The sequence below is a fragment of the Notolepis coatsorum genome, assembly GCF_963971535.1.
Source record: "Notolepis coatsorum genome assembly, chromosome: 3".
In the NCBI taxonomy this organism is placed as follows: domain Eukaryota; kingdom Metazoa; phylum Chordata; class Actinopteri; order Aulopiformes; family Paralepididae; genus Notolepis; species Notolepis coatsorum.
Genome location: NC_140167.1, coordinates 72,308,695 through 72,327,165, shown reverse-complemented (window position 1 = coordinate 72,327,165; position 18,471 = coordinate 72,308,695). Strand labels below are relative to the sequence as shown.

Genomic DNA, 18,471 nt, shown 5'->3' with positions numbered 1-18,471 from the left:
ACGTCCACACCTTGTACATAACTCCACGGACACCAATGATGAAGGACCGCAATGGAAACAAGCCTATGGCTTTATTGTGTTTATTTTAATCCTATTGGTAAATGGTAATATGTATACCTGTTCATCTTGTGTTCAAATGTATGTGTTATTTCCATTCTAAATCAATAAACGATTCTGTTCTACTATATCTATCTACCGTATGTCCCGTGTCTGTTTTTAACATGCTCTATTTTGTGATTTTGTAACATTGTAATGGTAATGGTGTGCTATCTTGGGCAAGTCTCCCTCGAATATCTTTAAAAAAAATGTTTACCTCCTGGTTAAATAAATAAACTAAAATAAAACAATGGCCCTCCATTACAGTTTCAAGTACCTCGGAGCCCACATATCCGAGGACTTGTCATGGACCACACACATTGACAGTGTTGTGAAGAAGGCACGACAACGCCTCTACTTCCTCAGGCGCCTAAGGAAGTTCCAAGTCAGCCAGAAGATCCTTAGGAACTTCTACTCATGTACAATAGAGAGCATCCTGACCGGCAACATCACCTCCTGGTTTGGGAATAGCACTGCACAAGACCGTAGCAGACTACAAAGAGTGACACGTTCAGCCGAACGCACAATTAGAGGGGGGCTTCCCACCCTCCAGAACATTTACAACAAGCGGTGCAAGGGGAAGGCTAAGAGAATTATTAAGGACTCGAGCCACCCGAACAACTGCCTCTTTGAACTGCTGCCGTCAGGCAAGCGATACCGGAGTCTTATGGCGAGCACAGAAAGACTCAGAAGGAGCTTCTATCCCCAGGCCATCAGGCTGCTAAACGAACAATAATCGCTAAACGAACAATAATCACTATGCAACAACCATCAAATGCACACAGCACACACACCCACACGCACACACACACTCACTCAAACAAACAACACACTGCAGCACCCACTCTCCACACTTAGATCACACAAACACACTTACACTTTATATTTATTGATAAAGGATTTGCACTACAACTCGTACACCTACTGTGAATTGTACCTAAACTGCACCTCGTCCATTTATGCCTTGCACTATATAGTATTGTATATTAGTACACTGCACAGTATTGTATATTGTATGGTAACTACGTCTACGAACATTGTACATATGTCTAAACTGAACACTGTGACCTCTTTTTTTTTCTTCTAATTTTTACTATGTTTTTATTTCATACTTATCTTGTCATGCACAGTCTCTGGAGCGCAACAGTAAGAAGCATTTTGTACAAAAGTATTCTGTACTTCTGTATGACAACTATTAAAGAAACTTGAAAAACTTGAGATGGAGGGCCATTGTTTTATTCTTGGCCCCAGATAGTGCGGTCAGCCCCCGTAGAATGTAGCCCCCGTAGAATGTCATACAGGCGTTTGTCCAGCAGAGGGCGTGTTCTCTAGTAGAGGGAGGGTGTGTGCGTTCCCGCAGCAACAGGGAAGATGGCAGCTCTCACATCTTTCACTCAGGTAAAAAAAGATGCACTGATTTATTTCGGGAGACTCGTTGAGTCTGGTCAACGTGGGAGTCATATAGCACGATATATCATGCGTTGTTGTGTGTGACATTGCGGGTTTTAAATGCATGTCCAACATGTTGTAACGCCGCTTTGAAATGCCGCTAGAATCAAGCAAGTCAGCTGGCCGGACGAGGCCTTAGCTCGCATTACCGTTACATCTAGAATAGATATAGCTCCTGTCTGCTACTAGCCCCTTTCGGTGCATCACAGTCACGAAAGGGGCTAGTCTGCTACATGCTAACGTTAGCCGCTGCTTACGAAATAGCCGGAAAGCATCACAAACAGAGGCGTTTCACGATAATAACCACCATGATTCATGCAGACACTCTTTTAGGTACATGTTGACCAGCCCATAATAATATAGTTTCGTTTAATAGGCCGAGCAACTGAGTTGAACCATTAGCTAGGCTTAACTACTGTCTTACTGTACTGTCTATCTGTATGTCGTGTGTGTGTCATAATGATGAATTGAAAATGGAGGACCCTGATGTAAACAAGACGAAAGTCTTTCTCTGGTCTGCATGAATGAATGAATGAATGAAAACTTTATTTAACAGATTGCAGAATGGGTACAATACAGTACGGCTCAATACATACAATTGTTAAGGGGATGCAGACCTGAGAAAGACGTTTGTCTTGTTTCCATCAGGGTCCCCCATTTTCAATTCATATAGACATATATGACATACATGACATACAGATAGTCAGTACTGCTACATCTATACATTTATGACATACCAGATTTGCAAATACAGTACTGTTTGTGATACAGAAGGAGTCAAGAAAAGGGAGTATATACATTTGACGTAGAAACTGTACATTGGAGGTTGGGTGGGGGGGGTTGGGTACATTGGGATATTGACAACCATACTGGGTAATTTACATTGGAGGTGGTTGGGGGGGGGGGGGGGGGGCGGGGGGCATACTGTATAAACAAGTAACACTGTACATTGAGGGGGGGGGGGAGGAGACACTGTACAAACAAACACAATTGTACATTGAACTATTGACAAAACCATACTAGGTAAATGACTGTACATTGGAGGGGGTTGGAATGATTGGGTTAGGATATTTACAGGGGCCAGTGTTGAATTGCAGTCTCCCGTAGGTGTCCCTTGAGAGAGGTTTTGAAAGTGGGTAGTGATCCACATTCCTTTACAGCTTTGGGTAGGGCGTTCCACATTGATGTGGCATAATTGCGAAACGTGTTTAGTCCCTTATTTGAGCCGAATCTGGGTTTGACATGATTTGTGGAGCTCCCTCTGGTGTTGTGATCGTGGTATTCACTGACCTTTGGGAAGTATTTTGACATGTACATGGGTACCTTGGTCGTGTAGTGTATCTTGTAGACCAGGCCCATTGCAAGTTGTTGTACTCTGTCGTCTACTCTAAGCCATCCTAGGTTGTCGAAGTGGGCAGGGGTGAGGTGGGTTCTAGGAGTAAGGTCAAGCAGTAGTCTGACCAGTTTGTTTTGAGATGTTTGTAATTTTGTTTTTAGCGCCTTTGAGGTGCTTTGGTACCATGAGGTGCAAGCATAGTCGTAGTACCCCTGAATGAGTGCTCCTGCCAGAGTCTTCAGGGTGTTCTTGTTTACCAGAGAGGAGATCCGGTACAAGAATCGAGTTCGTTGGTTGACTTTTTTTATTACATTGGATGCCATTTTGTCACAGGAGAGATTAGCCTCTAGGATGGACCCCAGGTAGGTAATTTCATCTTTCCTTGTGACAATATTGTCACCCACTGTAACTGAGAAGCCGTCGGTCTTGCTGAGTTTGTTATTTGAACCGAAGAGAATGGACTCTGTTTTGCCCATGTGTAATGATAGTTTGTTATCAGCGAGCCATATGCAGATTCTGCCTAGTTCCGAGCTGAGGGTTTTTTCAACCTGTAACTTGTTCTTGTCAGAGACCAGCAGGGCTGAGTCGTCCGCAAACAGGAACAAGTTGCAGTCACAAGCTGACGACATGTCATTTGCATAAATTAGGAACAGTAGCGGTCCTAGTATGCTTCCTTGTGGAACACCACAGCTCACTGTGAGGGGGGGGGATAGGGTACCGTTTACCTCCACCATCTGTTCCCTCCCCTCAAGGTAGGATTGCATCCAGCTCACTGATAGACTATCAAAACCAATTGCTTTTAGCTTGTCAATCAGAATGGAGTGATCCCCTTAACAATTGTATGTATTGAGCTGTACTGTACTGTACCCATTCTGCAATCTGTTAATAAAGTGTTCAATCAATCAATCAATTAACTTAGCTAACATTAACCAAGGAAGGGTCATCACGTCAGAATACCAGTATTCTATGCTATATATATATATATTCTAAAAACATACAAGCTATCTGAGCAAATATACATCAACCAACATATCAAACGTTAGCTAGTCAACAGTATAACAAATTGCAGATGATTCTGACATCCGAGGTAATAACCTGTTTAAATGAATGTCATAATAAACGAGGACGAGACGGTTCATCCCATTCTGAAAGTTTCCACACATGGCACCGGGTGACGTGACGAGTCGACTCTTCCTTCTCTTTGATAGTTTCCTTGACGTTGACCAGCAACGCGATGATGATAACGGTACTGATTTGGGCTGGAGACACTAGTCTACACAAGTTAACCATAGCTAACGCTAACCCGAGCTTTGATGAATGGTGCCTTTGTGAGCTGGCTGAGGCTGTCAAGCCTCCTCGTCTCCAGCTGTACAGGCTAGTTGACGTTAGTTCATCAGGTTCTTCTTCTATTAAGACTAGCAGTTTTGCACATGTCAGGATGTGGTGCTGCTGTGTTGACGGAGATGCTCTCAGCTCAGCTGGCTTCATAACAAGATAATAACTTGGGGTGCATGTTTTATCTTGTTCTTGGCAAATGGAGACGGCACATGCAGTGAGATGATGTCACTCAACGTTGGGTTCATCTATTATTTCTTTTATTTTTGAATGATCAGCTTTGTTTTTCCTTCAAAGGCCAAAAGCAGGCATGGGTGGGATGAGCCAACAGGAGTTACTTCAGAGAGTTAGAAGCCCACAGTAAACGAAGACTCCTGTACAGTATTTGGTTATTTGTGGTCACAGCTTATGATCTTACATGCCAGGAGAGGTATCGATGGTGCCTGACTTGTGTCCTTAGTAATATAATACACTCTCTTTCCCCCATAGTTGCCAAGTGGGAACCCTGTATATGAGACATTTTACAGACAGGTAAGACTCTTATAGAGAACAGTTGATACTAAACTGTTTATTACAATCACATAAACTTTGCCTATAAGCCGTGATATTGGCTATTTTGAGTGGAGAGTTTAAAGATACTTAAAATTGGATGTGATGGGCATGTGTGCACAAGCTAATGAAGTGTGTGTGTGTGTGTGTGTGTGTGTGTGTGTGTATTCACCCACATGTGTTTGTTAAGGTGGACCCTGGGAACACAGGGAGAGTGGGGCCCACAGAAGCTGCATTGTTCCTGAAGAAATCTGGACTCCCTGATGTCACTTTGGGAAAGGTGGGTGTTGTGGATGTTGTGGATGTTGTTGATGTTAGAAAGGTGTGAAAACAGCTGTAGCTATTGTAGAAGGGTGGATTATCCCTGCTTGTGGGAGTAGTAGTACACAGACACTGGGTAGTAGGATACTATAGAATTGGACCTATATGTATCCCCGTCTTTGGCCCAGAACGTCGTTCTGGAGGGCTTGCAGCTGGAGTGGATGGGGCCCAGGATTGACTAACCTGGGGACTGGTACTCTGGTCTCCCTCGCCTTCCAAGGCGGTCAGCAGTAGCTCCCCACACTTTCACTTCCCCCAGTACCTCCGACAGCCCTCCCACACCCAGTGACTGTCAGTTCAATAGTATTATTGGGCTTCCCTTTAAGCAGTACCCTTCCTTGACCACCTGTATAGACCCTTCAAATGCTATTCTGTGAATGGGGTGTAAGGGTTAAATAATTATGCAGTCACAATATTTACCCAGGGGTTAGAATAGCAAATGGAAGAAACAGACACACAGACAATGCTCCCAATAAGGTCTACTTTATAGAAGCCTGGGCAGGTTATCAGTTACAGTTAACACTTTCCACTTATTCATACATGGCACCGGGTGCTCTCACTGTTAATGTAGGGGAAGCTATTCCCACCATAGGCACCGCGTGCTCAATACATTAATAACACCCCGCTTGTACTAGGGGAACCCAGGCATAAAGTAGAGAAACATTGGGAATTCAAATAACCAAATAACCAAATAACAAAATAAAACCAAGTAAATGTGGGCCCACGTTACCAAAAGAAAACCTACACTAAGCTGGCTTAAATTGTTTGGGGTACCCCTTAGACACTGGTTGTTAGCATTCACTTGAATGGACGTTGTTGTTGATACACGAGGTACCGTTAGTACTTAGCCAAGATGGCGGACCCACTCTTATCACCACTCGTCCAGGTGACAAGATGGCGTCGGCGATCCCGCGAGCACAGCCAGCGGGCTGGGCGAACAGCATAGGCAGTGGTTAGCTGGAGGAGCGTGCTGTGATGGCGACCTCTGCTGGTGGGAAGAGGCGTCCTCTGTACCGTCTGGGAGACGTCCACTGCTGGCTGTTGCTTGCTGCTGTCGCGCGAGCTAATACTGTTGCTACCCTAAACACAGCTAAGCTTCGGGTCTGGATGCACCCTCCTGCTATATCGGTTGTACTACTAACGTGGCTGGCTATACCACCGGTCTTCAGCGCTGCGCGCCCGGTAGTCTACTGAAGTCAGACGGAGCCGTTAGCAGCATGCTAAAACACTGCACACTTACTACTATAACCCGCTAACGATAGATGTTAGTCCTGTTAACTCTAGACGTTAGTCCTTCGGTTCTGTATCTCTTACTCACACACTATCGCTGGTACTTCTAGGATAACCCGTCAACTAGCAAGTACTTCTCATCACCCGTTGCTCGTTCCAACGGGGCTCTCTTCTTATTACCCGTCGCTCGTTCCGACGGGGCTCCTCAACAGTTCTCCTTCAACGGGGCTCGTTTGAGCACACGCCCGCTGTGACTGCGACTGATCACGGTCAAGTCCACTGCCGAAGAGAGCTTCCTGGTACTCTCGCTCCCAGGTAACTCCCTCTTCCTCGTTGCTTTCCTCTCTCCTCCGCTCCACCTGCCACCACTGCCACTCCGCCCCCTGCTGGCAACCTCCACTGATCCCACTCCAGGACCGCTCCAGAAAGGGAAAAAGGTCTTCAATGTTATTGTTAGTGATCCATACTGAAGCCGGAGAAGAGTAGCACCTCACCTCGTCATTAGACTGGGCGAGCTATCCAAAGGAACACTGTTAATCACACGTTATACACACACAGGGAAAGTAACAGTTAGTTAGCACTTCTGAATACTTTGTAGAATATTCAGGCTGCTACACTATATTTTGATTTGCGCATTATAAAACACTGCTGTTCTTGAACGCATACTTCTCAGCTAACTCTCCAATGTTCACAGTCACAGTACTCAACTCACCCCTCCCCTCTGTTAGCTACATTGGTCTGTTATTAGCAACATGCTAACTGCTAGCCCCTACTAGTACTACTCACACCGTTTGGAAAATACTTGGGAGTCAGCTGTTTAACTTACACGACAAGATCCAGCAGAGGTACACTGCTGTCTGTAGACTTTTCAAAGAACAAGTATCACTACGACAATACGAGGGATCCATGTTCAACGTTAGAGCAGCCTGCCTAGCTGTATGCTAACATTGGAAAGGTGGGTGTTGTGGGTGCTGTGGGTGTTGTGGATGTTAGTGAGTCTTGTGGGTGTTATCATGGAACGGGTTAAAGAATGCAGTAATACCGGTATTAGAATCAGTTATGAAATCAATACCAGGCAGTGTCCGAGAATTTCCCCTTAGACCAAAATCCAATACCAAGAGTACGGAACATATCCAGTGGCAAAGCCACCTGACCTTCTTCCCTTTGCACTTCCCTTTGCATGGATGTTTGATCTCTGGAATAGAGGAGAATGGATCATGCTAGGTGTCAGTTGTTTTCTGATTTCGCCATTGTGATATAATAAAGTATCTGAGGAAGAATTCCTCGTCTTCCTTATTAGACACCGTATTAAGGCATAATAGAGCAGATTTTCAGATGTTAAACTGACATTTTAGTCACATGTTGTGACTTCTATGGGTTTATGAAACTTTATGTGGTATTTAAGACACATCTTCAGATACAATTGAAGCATATGGCAGTAGTGAATCAGCAGAAAATAACGTCAACACTTTTTGTAACTGAGGGGTACAATTCCCTGACTGTATTGATAAGTATGGTATCATTAAACCACTACCGCTTGATGTACTTTAACTTCTGGCCATACAGTACACGATATCTAAGTATGATGAACACTTTCCCACATATGAAATCAGGTCCACACAAATATAACAGTCGAAGGTTTAATATAGCAAAAGGTATATACAACATTCACTTAATTACATTTATGATTTGAATGCACTTGTAAGGCAAATGAGTATTCGTAGGCAAATCAACACTGAATGTCCAATCTCTGGTTACGCAGGAAGCAAGTATACAACCTGGTTCTTTAGGGAACTATAGCGATGGTACTTAAGGATTATAGCGGGATACTAAAGGGGTCCTGCTGGTTGTAAGTCAGTAGGGGGGGGTGGGGTTTGGAGAGCCGTCAGCTGCATCCCATCTGGCCAACGATTCCTGGGGAGAATTCAGGTACAGAACACAGTGCCCGCAGGATCTTGATCCACAGATGAATACACTTGGGCCCTCTTGTAGACGGTAGCTGTAGGCTGTAGGTCCACAACGAAGGAGAAGCGAGGCGGCCTCGGTCTGGGTTGAGCGCCGTCTCACCTGGGCTCCTCTCGGGGGTAATTCCAACACTCACCGGCGTTGGCTGTTATCCGCTCCACAAATCAAAGCACCCAAAGCAAATAGATATTCCATGCCGTATAGGCTCAGCAGTCGTCCGGGTAGGTAATCCAATGTGCAGGTCCACTCGTCCTCGCCCAGAACTCCTCGGATGAAAGCACCACGCGTGGTCTGCCCAGCCTGGTTAAGACTCTAGATAACGCGAGGAAACGATGGGGGTGCTGCTCACTTTAGAACTCTAACCGAACGATGCACCATACATAATAGACTATTATTAACTTAATAGAAATACGTCCCACTCGACGGTACAGTGCCAAACTATGACAATTCAGCTATGAATTTACACGAGGTCTCAATGCCTATTCTGGGGCCAAATAGGCCATACTGCACCACACGTGGGTCGTGGGTGAGGCTTCACGTCTGTTACTAGGTTGGAGGGTAAAGGACTAATGGACTAAAAGAAAGTTCTACTTTACTTGCGCCATATTTATATGCACTGTGAACAAATAGTACCATTCGTATTTCGGTAGCCGTATTCCTACGCGGAACCGGGGCTAGTTGGGACATGTTCGTCGGCACTATTGAACTTGACTCAAGGGGCCTGTCTGCTGGCGCCAGGTTCTTGTCCAATGAGAGAATGAACTATTATGGGCTGTAGTAGACTAAAGGGATATTCAGTGTATATGTACAAAGAATATACAAGGGATATCAAACGATATACAAATACTATTAAATATATATCCATAAATAAATATATATATTCGGTTTAATCTGATCCTTCACAACAGCCGCCCCCTAATTAGTCCCACCTAATTAGCTAAGCAGAGACAGATTAACCGCACTGTCTACCACTCAAGGTCCGCTGTAAGGGTCAGTCAACTCACAAAGTCGTGGGGTCATGGTCGTCATCGATAGTGTCTGGGAGTCTTGGCAGTTCTATTAGCCTCGCCACGGGTCGTGTGTAAGTCCGCCCTTGGACGAGCACTTCAGCTGCTCGGACCTTGCCATCGGCACCGGTGATCACTTTGCTTACGCGGCCAGCCGGCCACATAGCTCTGGGTAGTGACTGGTCGATAATCATGACGACTGTTCCTTCTGTCAAATTGTCTCTCTCTTTTACCCACTTCTGGCGGGTCTGTAGAGACGGTAGATAGTGGAGTAGGAAGCTATTCCAAAACTTGTCAGCCAGTACTTGACTGTACCTCCACATTCTTCGGCCGTTCGCTTCTTCAGGCCTGTACATTGTCTGGGGTAGCGCGGGGTCCAGCCGCCCCATCAAGAGTGTGTTGGGGGTGACTGGGTCGACATCTGCTACATCACTTGAGACGTAACCGAGGGGCTTGGAGTTCAATACTCCCTCGATCTCCGTGAGGACTGTCATTAGGACTTCTTCCGCCACAGTCTGGGCCCCAAGCACGGCGTACAGGGCTGTCTTTATAGAACGTACTTCTCGTTCCCAGGTTCCACCGAAGTGGGGTGCGTTCGGGGGATTAAACTGGAAGTCAATCTGGGATGGAGCGAGGTGGGTCTTAAGTTCTGGGCCCATAGCTTGGAAGCTCTCTCTCAGCTCTCTTTCTCCGCCTTTGAAGTTTGTCCCGTGATCAGACAACAATGTAGACGGTTTTCCTTTCCGCGATGTGAATCTTCGGAAGGCCATAAGGAATGAGTCTGTGCTCATGGTTGGAAGGAGTTCGATATGTATCGCTCTGGTGGTCATGCATTTGAATACAATACCCCACCGCTTCTCGGTTCCTCTTCCTTTCTTTATATATAACGGGCCAAAACAGTCCATGCCTGTGGAGTGAAAGGGCTTGTCGCCGAGTCGGAGGCGACAGGGAGGTAGGTCAGCCATCCGGGGTATGCTGGGCTGCGCGCGCCACTTTCGGCAGTCTAGACAGGTTCGCTGGAAGCGTCGCACTGCTTCTCACCCTTGAAGTATCCAATAGCGACGTCTGATCTCCGCGAAGACTCTCTCTGCTCCTGCGTGGTGCACATCCTCGTCGTATTTCTTTATGATCAGCTCTGTGACCTTGTGTCGGCTGTTCAAGACTATCGGGTACTTAACGTCATCCGGTAGGTCGGGGGCTCTCCGCAGACGACCACCCACTCTGATGAGATTATGGGCGTCACTCTCGGGTGCCAGGTGGAGCAGTCTGCTGTCTGATGGGACGGGCTTTCCTCCCTGTAGACAGTCTAGCTCATCGGGGAACGAGTCTCTCTGGGCTCGTTGTAGTAGAAGAAGTTCTGCTTCTTCGTAGTCAGCTGCTGAAATGTCAGTGGTGGGCTGAATCTCTGGGTGGTGCCACAGGAATGTCTTTAGCTGCGCACTCTGTAGGGTGAGGCAATCATCTATGTTGGGGTCTGTGGAGGCGACTGTGCTCAATCCACAGAACATAGGTTTCTTGTTTTCAGCCTCCTCTTTACTTGCCTCCCGTGGGGTGGGCGTAGGCCACTCTTCTTCCGGGAGCTTGAGGAACTCTGGTCCGTCACTGTAGATTTTGTGACGGGTGAGGTCATCTAGGGACATTCCCCGGGTGATGACGTCAGCTGGGTTGTGTTTGGTGTCCACATACCGCCAGCTTGCTGCTTCTGTTAACTCTTGAATCTCTGTGACTCTGACTCCCACGAAGACCTTGTATCTGCATGAATCAGACTTGATCCATGTGAGTACTGTCGTAGAGTCTGACCACAAGATTGTTCTTTGCACCGGGATGGTGAGTTCACGTTGGATTAACGTGGCTAGATGCGCTCCTGCTAGGGCTGCGCAGAGCTCTAGACGCGGGATATATTGTTGCTTTCGTGGGGCTATTCTTGAGCGAGCCAGGATGAAAGCGGTGTGTATCTCTCCTCCCTTCTCTTGGGCATGCAAGTAGGCCACAGATCCATAGGCTACTTCGGAGGCGTCGCTGAAGACGTGTAGATCCATCTTGCATGTCTCTGGCCTCACTGTGGGTGGGAAGTAGCTGCGGCGTATGTTGACGCCTGGGAGTGAGCGGAGTTCCGTCTCCCACTCTCTCCATGTGGAGGCAAGGTGTGCGGGTATTGGGTCGTCCCAGCCCTGGTCCTTGTCCCATAGTGCTCGTACAATCATCTTTGCCCTGGTGGTGTAAGGTAGAATACATCCCAACGGGTCATATTGTCTGGCGAGTGTTCTGTACACACTCCGTCTGGTGGTCGGTATCGCCGTCGACCTTCCCTGCTCCGTGGTCAGGGGTTTGTGTCTATAGTGGAGCGAGTCTGTTTTGAAGCGCCAGACTAGTCCTAGTGTCATTTCTTGGGCTTCTCCTGGGATGGTCGCCATCCAGGTCTCGCTACTGGCTGCCTTGTCCGCGGGGGAGAGGCTGCGCAATACTTGCGGGTCGCTGCTGGCCCACTGCCTGAGATCAAAGCCGCCTTTGATCAGGGAGGCGCGTAGCTTGAGTAGGAGAGCCTCGGCTTCTTCTTGGGTCGAAACGCTTTGTAAACAGTTGTCCACGTAGAAACTGTTCTTCACACTGTGTCGGACCTCTTCATCTGCTGCTGGGTCCTCTGCGACGTGTTTCTGCAGTGCAAATGTAGCACAGCACGGGCTGCATGTGGTTCCGAAGGGGAGGACTTCCCATTGGTAGATGGCTGGGTGCTCATCTCCGATCCTCTCTCTCCATAGGAACCGCAGTAGGGGCTTATCCTCCTCCACTAGTCTCACCTGCAGGAACATCCCTTTGATATCCCCGCTGATAGCCACCTTGTCCTGGCGGAAGCGTAGTAGCACGCCTAGTAGAGAGGGGCCGAGTGTGGGGCCGGGCAAGAGCTCTTTATTCAGATTCTGGGATCCGATCTGGTAGCTGCAGTTAAACACAATGCGATCCTTGCCGTTGTGGTGGACCTTGTGGTGCGGCACGTACCATGATTCGGTCGTCTGATCGGCCTCTTTAATGTCAATCTTCATTACGTGTCTCGCTGTGATTAGCTTCTCAATCTCAGCGCGGTACACACTCTCTTGAGCGGGGTCTTTGGCTAGGCGCCGCTCTGTGTTCAGTAGATACCGCTCCGTAGCTTCTTTCGTGGCGTGAAAGGTGGGCATTCCCTCTCGCCTCAGGAGTGGAGTTGCGTATCTCATCACTCCGCTGACTGTGACTCTCTTTGTCCCTTGCTCGAGGAGGTTTATGGCGTAAATGTCTTCTTTAGAACGAATGTCTTTCTTTTCTTTCTTAAAGGGCATTGTCTCTAGTGTCCATAGCCTCTCGACATGCTGCAGGAGAGTGGTGTCTTCTTCTGTCACTCTGGAGTGGAGGCAGCTAGTGGCTGCTGTTCGGTTGAGAGATTTAGCGAGGGGGCCTTGTAATGTCCATCCTAGGCGGGTCTCGACTGCTGCAGGACAGCCTCTGGGTCCTGTATGGACCCGGTCTATCGGGACTATGAGGTCTGCATGGTCGGAGCCTATCAGCAGGGTCGGGGTGGCGCCGTCTATGAGCGGGATAGGTAGTTGACGCAGGTGCACATATTTATCCATCAGTTTGGCGATGGGGTAGGTGTACTGTGATAGTCCTATTTCTTGGCTGGTGAAAGCATTTGTAATCCTATACCGTCTCTCTGGCTGCCCGCTTGCTGCGATAGTGAAGGAGACATTCTCGCCTTTTATCGTCTTTAAATCTCTTCTTATTGTCCGAATCGTCATCTGGTTCTCGCTCCCCCGCAGTCCCAGCTGGGCCGCAGCGGATGCGAGGAGAAGGGTCTTCTCTGACCCGTCATCAAGGACGGCGTAAGTGTCCATGACTTTATCTTGGTGGCTCAATGTTACACGGACTACCTTTAAGAGCACCTGGGCGCCGCTGCTGCTGGCGGGGTCAATGTACATGACACTTGCCTTTGTGCTGCTCGATGGTGCAGGTGCAGGCTTTCTTCTGTTACTGTCGTGTAGGACATCTAGGTGGGCTCCGTCACACCGACTGCACCTCTTCTTTAGGCGGCACTCGGCTGCCATGTGACTGCGCGCACATCGGTAACAGCGCCTGTTGGACTTTATCCATTGACTCACTTCTTCTGCATTCATCTTCTTGAACAGGTCACATTGTGACAGCCAGTGTTCCTTCTCGCAGTACGGGCACACCATCTTCCACTTCTCTTTTCTCGAGGGGGTACTGTGGTTCTTACTGCTCGGTACTGATTCTGATTGGTGCATGACAGTCACTGATCTTCTTCCATCGTTTACTCTCCTAGGTCCCTCTCTGGAGCTTGGTGTGCTCCGCACGAATGTATCCAAGCGTAGGCTGCTGACTTCTCTCGTCAGGAAGTCGGCTAAATCGAGGAGGGATGGTTCGGGACCGTTAGGATCACGGTGGTCTCTTTGCCGCCTAAATCGCTCTTGTCTGGCGGGCGGCAGCTTCTCTAAAATCCTCTCGACGTTAGAGTTGGCGTATAGCTCGTGCATACCCTTTTCTCGTTGCGCTCCCAGCATCCCTACCAGGGACTGCACTTTTATAGACAGGTCGTCTAGTGAGCGATTGTCTGTTGCTGGGGGTAGGCGGTCAATATGTCTTATCTCTTGGATTACGTAATCCCATATACGTCCATATCTCTGGTCCAGCGCTGCTAGAGCCGCGGTGTATGGGGTCGTAGAGGTGGCATAGGCTAGCGCTATATTGTGCGCTCGGGGTACTTTCAGGTGCTTCAGTAATATTGCATACTTGTGGCGTTCGTCAACGACATCCACCATCATTGTCTCTAAGCACATCCAGAGCTCCGTGTACTGTGCTCGATTCTCATGGGTGAAGTCTGGAAACGTCGGTGTGCCAATGTATGACGCCGTGGATGGCTGGCACATCGGTGAGCGTTGGGAGAGAGGCCTCCTAGGCGAGTCTCCTCTTGCGCCTCTCTGTGGGCTGGTACCGGCAGGGTACCATGGCCCGCTGGTCCAGGTGCTGTTCCTCGGGGCTGGTCGTGCGTCATGCTCACCCGTGAATAGAGTCGGGGGTCTGTAGCGCAGCGCCGCGGGGGTATAGCCTGGGCTGTACTGGACCTCCTGGTCCGGTGGAGTACTGTGCTGTCGTCGGGCTTGGTTCTCCTCCTCTCCCTCTTCTTCTTCTGTCAGGTCCTCTAGATCCTGTAGTCGTTTATTTAGCCTCTCCGCAGTGTATGCTGCTCCTTCCTTGTAGCTGGGTCTCGCTTGGACCGGTCGGGGAAGGGGGTCTGCGGGGGGTATAGGCTCTCTCTGGTGGTCAAGTTCAGGGTCGCTTGGTCGGTTAGGGGATGCTGCCCTTGACTGTTGTCTCGACGAGGCCCTTGAACCCCTGGCGGAGGGAGAGGGTGTTGCCTTGGTGATCAGCTGCTCCATTAGCTGCGCTTGTAGTCTGTCGCGCTCGCCCTGTAGTCTGTCGCGCTCGGCTTCGCGCTGGATGAGAGCGATGTCGCGCTCTGCTTCTCTTTGGGCACCGTCAGCGGCGCGCTGGGTGTCGGACCGGTCTCTTGCCATATTCTCTTCCGTCTGAAGGCGTCTCATCTCCAGGCGTATGTGCTCTTCTTCGCTCCGTTGCTGTGTTTGGAGTCGATCGCGTTCACCCTGAAGTCGATCGCGTTCACCCTGGAGTCGATCGCGTTCGGTAGAGGCTGTCAGGCTGACGAGGAACGCCTGTGACAGCATCCTCTCCGCCTCGCTGGGGGAAGACGCTTGTAGAGGTGAGCCGCTCCTGGCTGTACTCGTTGGGGAGTCCTGGAGCTCTATCTCCTCGGCGCTCTCCTCATCTTGTTCCGTGCAGGGTTCCACCTCTGGAGGGTTGTCTTCCTCCCGGAGCTGGTCGGGGACTACTTCTTCGGTATTGGCGGGGGGTAAAGGCATGTCTGTTCCCTCCTGGTCCCCACCGTGAGCTTGGTCAGTTACATTAGAACCCACTAGGGCCTCTGTGGTCGGGGTAACCTGGTCGTTAAGGTCAGACATAATTTTACTTTCTACTTTTACCGCGTTTACCGTCTGTAGAAGGCTAGGTAGTTGAGTGACAGCGTAATCCTCTAAGTACTGAGGTGTCTGTCGTCTGCGCCGCGGGCGTTCTACGTTAGGAGGACCGTTTCGTGGAGTGTTCATCATAGGCCATTTCAATATTAATAACACTATATTAATATTACACTAGTTACCCTCCGGCTCGAAGGACCAATTGTAACTGAGGGGTACAATTCCCTGACTGTATTGATAAGTATGGTATCATTAAACCACTACCGCTTGATGTACTTTAACTTCTGGCCATACAGTACACGATATCTAAGTATGATGAACACTTTCCCACATATGAAATCAGGTCCACACAAATATAACAGTCGAAGGTTTAATATAGCAAAAGGTATATACAACATTCACTTAATTACATTTATGATTTGAATGCACTTGTAAGGCAAATGAGTATTCGTAGGCAAATCAACACTGAATGTCCAATCTCTGGTTACGCAGGAAGCAAGTATACAACCTGGTTCTTTAGGGAACATAATAGCGATGGTACTTAAGGATTATAGCGGGATACTAAAGGGGTCCTGCTGGTTGTAAGTCAGTAGGGGGGGGGGGGGGTTTGGAGAGCCGTCAGCTGGATCCCATCTGGCCAACGATTCCTGGGGAGAATTCAGGTACAGAACACAGTGCCCGCAGGATCTTGATCCACAGATGAATACACTTGGGCCCTCTTGTAGACGGTAGCTGTAGGCTGTAGGTCCACAACGAAGGAGAAGCGAGGCGGCCTCGGTCTGGGTTGAGCGCCGTCTCACCTGGGCTCCTCTCGGGGGTAATTCCAACACTCACCGGCGTTGGCTGTTATCCGCTCCACAAATCAAAGCACCCAAAGCAAATAGATATTCCATGCCGTATAGGCTCAGCAGTCGTCCGGGTAGGTAATCCAATGTGCAGGTCCACTCGTCCTCGCCCAGAACTCCTCGGATGAAAGCACCACGCGTGGTCTGCCCAGCCTGGTTAAGACTCTAGATAACGCGAGGAAACGATGGGGGTGCTGCTCACTTTAGAACTCTAACCGAACGATGCACCATACATAATAGACTATTATTAACTTAATAGAAATACGTCCCACTCGACGGTACAGTGCCAAACTATGACAATTCAGCTATGAATTTACACGAGGTCTCAATGCCTATTCTGGGGCCAAATAGGCCATACTGCACCACACGTGGGTCGTGGGTGAGGCTTCACGTCTGTTACTAGGTTGGAGGGTAAAGGACTAATGGACTAAAAGAAAGTTCTACTTTACTTGCGCCATATTTATATGCACTGTGAACAAATAGTACCATTCGTATTTCGGTAGCCGTATTCCTACGCGGAACCGGGGCTAGTTGGGACATGTTCGTCGGCACTATTGAACTTGACTCAAGGGGCCTGTCTGCTGGCGCCAGGTTCTTGTCCAATGAGAGAATGAACTATTATGGGCTGTAGTAGACTAAAGGGATATTCAGTGTATATGTACAAAGAATATACAAGGGATATCAAACGATATACAAATACTATTAAATATATATCCATAAATAAATATATATATTCGGTTTAATCTGATCCTTCACAACACTTTTCATTAACAGTAAAAGGTTATGAAACAAGAATGGTGCATTGATATTTGTCATCCAATGCTAACTAATGTGTTGTAAACAGACCAAGAGCTTGTCTACACTTAACTAATGTGTTGTAAACAGACCAGGAGCTTGTCTACACTTAACTAATGTATTGTAAACAGACCAAGAGCTTGTCTACACTTAACTAATGTGTTGTAAACAGACCAGGAGCTTGTCTACACTTAACTAATGTATTGTAAACAGACCAAGAGCTTGTCTACACTAAACTAAAGTGTTATCTTTTTTCCTCCATTGAAAATTCACTACAGTGTCCAGTGTCCACCATGACTCTGGTTCCGACTTGATCACACCCATGTGCCTCGCCCCAAATTACTCACAATACAGCTCAATATTAATATAGACAGAAGGCTCTAGGAGGAGGCAGTGAGCACACAAGGAAAGGATACACGGTCCTCCTAATCCTATTGTCTGTCTAGGGGCTAATGAAGGGAGTGGCAAAGCAACAAATGCTGCCAACAGGAAATGGTGAAGCTCCATTATCAAAGACAGTAATATGAACTGAGACACACAGACACACAGACACACAGACACACAGACACACACACACACACACACACACACACACACACACACACACACACACACACACACACACACACACACACACACACACACACACACACACACACCCACACACAGGCAGATGCCCCCACACACAGATACAGATACACATACACACAGACTTTGATTGATTGATTGAAAGGTTTATTAACAGATTGCAGAATGGGTACAGTACAGTACAGCTCAATACATACAATTGTTAAGAGGATGCAGACCTGAGAAAGACTTTCGTCTTCTTTCCATCAGGGTCCCCCATTTTCAATTCATCATATGACACACACGACATACAGATAGACAGTACTGCTACATCTATACATTTATGACATACCAGATTTTCAAATACAGTACTGTTTGTGATACTAAAAAAATCCAGAACAAGAGTGTATATACATTTGACATAGAAACTGTGCATTGGAGGAGGTTGGGTAGGTGGGGTGGGGCTGTACATTGGAGGTGGGGGGGGGGGGGGGGACACTGTACATTGGAATACTGACATACATTTGACATAGAAACTGTATTGGAGGAGGTTGGGTAGGTGGGGTGGGGTTGGGTGGGGCTGTACATTGGAGGTGGGGGGGGGGGGGGGTGTTGGGTAGGGGGGAGGGCACTGTACATTGGAATACTGACAAAGCCATGCTTGGTCTTTATTGTACAACTGGGTTAGGACATTTGTAGGGGCCAGTTTCGAATTGCAATCTCCCGTAGGTGTTCTTTGAGAGTGTTTTTGAAGGTGGGTAGTGATTCACATTCCTTTACAGCTTTGGGTAGGGCGTTCCACATTGATGTGGCATAATTGCGAAACGTGTTTAGTCCCTTGTTTGAGCTGAATCTGGGTTTAACATGATTTGTGGAGCTCCCTCTGGTGTTGTGATCGTGGTATTCACTGACCTTTGGGAAGTATTTTGACATGTACA

At 48.0% G+C, this 18,471-nt stretch overlaps 1 protein-coding gene across 1 annotated transcript in view; it reads left to right on the top strand.

The window, feature by feature from the left end:
* Positions 1-1,467: 1,467 nt before the first annotated feature.
* The window catches only part of eps15l1a (epidermal growth factor receptor pathway substrate 15-like 1a), a gene marked incomplete at both ends in the record, with an annotated part of 148,269 nt that continues 131,265 nt past the window's right edge, over positions 1,468-18,471 (top strand). The window contains 3 exons of the mRNA XM_084309500.1: positions 1,468-1,494; positions 4,706-4,747; positions 4,956-5,045. Coding sequence (XP_084165626.1) covers positions 1,468-1,494; positions 4,706-4,747; positions 4,956-5,045 — 159 coding nt within the window. The remainder of the gene's footprint in view (positions 1,495-4,705; positions 4,748-4,955; positions 5,046-18,471) is intronic.